Below are 1,657 nucleotides of genomic sequence, written 5' to 3' on the forward strand. Positions count from 1 at the left end.
TCTTCTACACCAAGTCATTATCTGTCTGATTGTCAGGTTGATCCTGAGTCTCTATCTTCTACACCAAGTCATTATCTGTGTTTTAGTCTGGTTGGTCATTACACACACACACGCGCACGCACGCATACGCACGCACGCACACACACACACACACACACACATAGAGACACACACACACACACACACACACACACACACACACACACACACACACACACACACACACACACACACACACACACACACACACACACAGAGACACACACACACACACAAACACACACACACACACACACGCACACACGCACACACAGAGACACACACACACACACACACACACAGAGACACACACACACACACACACACAGAGACACACACACATACAGACTACAGTGCAGTACTTACATGTGGCTCACTGTGTATTAGTGCCTTGCGTTCTGGCAGCTGTCTAGTAGTACTGAACTCCACCTTGGACGCTATGTTCTTCACCATAAGTTTAATGGTGGCATAGTCCTTGGCAGAAGAGACATTAAAGGGGTAGGGCCCAGCCCCGGACCCCGAGTTAGGGACCATAGAGAAATGATATGGGGACGGGGTCAAGAGGAGGCCCTTCTTGTCCCCAGTGAGGATATAGGAAGCCATGATGAGGAACATGACGGTGAGGCCGAACAGGAAGCTGTACAGTTTAACCTTCCTGAAGCAGGTCAGGGTGTTCGTACCACATCCCAGGGTGCACCACGGCCAGAGTCGGTGGAGAGGGTCACGTTTCACCTCCAGAACGGCAAACAGGCTCATGGGGCTGTCGTCCACCTGTAGTTTCAGAGGTCTCTTCCTGTAGTCCTCCATCGGGGAACCCAGCAGGGTGTATTCGTAGTCCATGTGTGTCATGGTGACAGAGAGGTGGGGTGGTGGTGGGGTGGTGGTGGGGTGGTGGGGTCTGGGGTGATGGTGGGGTGGCTAGGTCTGGGTGGTGGGGTGGTGGTGGGGTGGTGGGGTGGTGGAGTGGCTAGGTCTGGGTGGTGGGGTGGTGGTGGGCTGGCTAGGTCTGGGTGGTGGGGTGGTGGTGGGGTGGTGGTGGTGGTGGGCTGGCTAGGTCTGGGTGGTGGGGTGGTGGTGGGGTGATGGTGGGCTGGCTAGGTCTGGGTGGTGGGGTGGTGGTGGGCTGGCTAGGTCTGGGTGGTGGGGTGGTGGTGGGGTGATGGTGGGCTGGCTAGGTCTGGGTGGTGGGGTGGTGGGGTGGTTGGGTCTGGGTGGTGGGGTGGTGGTGGGCTGGGTGGTGCGGTGGTGGTGGGCTGGCTAGGTCTGGGTGGTGGGGTGGTGGTGGGCTGGCTAGGTCTGGGTGGTGGGGTGGTGGGGTCTGGGTGGTGGGGTGGTGGTGGGCTGGCTAGGTCTGGGTGGTGGGGTGGTGGGGTGGGGTGGTCTGGGTGGTGGGGTGGTGGGGTGGTGGTGGGCTGGGTGGTGGGGTGATGGTGGGCTGGCTAGGTCTGGGTGGTGGGGTGGTGGGCTGGTGGGCTGGCTAGGTCTGGGTGGTGGGGTGGTGGTGGGCTGGGTGGTGGGGTGGTGGTGGGGTGGTGGGGTCTGGGTGGTGGGGTGGTGGTGGGCTGGCTAGGTCTGGGTGGTGGGGTGGTGGGGTCTGGGTGGTGGGGTGGTGGTGGGG

General features: G+C 60.0%; 1 protein-coding gene across 1 annotated transcript in view; it reads right to left on the reverse strand.

Annotated features, from left to right (window-relative positions):
* Nucleotides 1–919, reverse strand: part of LOC115190094 (carbohydrate sulfotransferase 15) — a gene marked incomplete at its 3' end in the record, with an annotated part of 19,150 nt that extends 18,231 nt beyond the window's left edge. Inside the window, 1 exon segment of the mRNA XM_029748569.1 lies at nt 406–919. Coding sequence (XP_029604429.1) covers nt 406–888 — 483 coding nt within the window.
* Between the last annotated feature and the right edge of the window lie 738 nt (nt 920–1,657).

This window comes from Salmo trutta, unplaced genomic scaffold (genome assembly GCF_901001165.1).
Source record: "Salmo trutta unplaced genomic scaffold, fSalTru1.1, whole genome shotgun sequence".
Classification (NCBI taxonomy): domain Eukaryota; kingdom Metazoa; phylum Chordata; class Actinopteri; order Salmoniformes; family Salmonidae; genus Salmo; species Salmo trutta.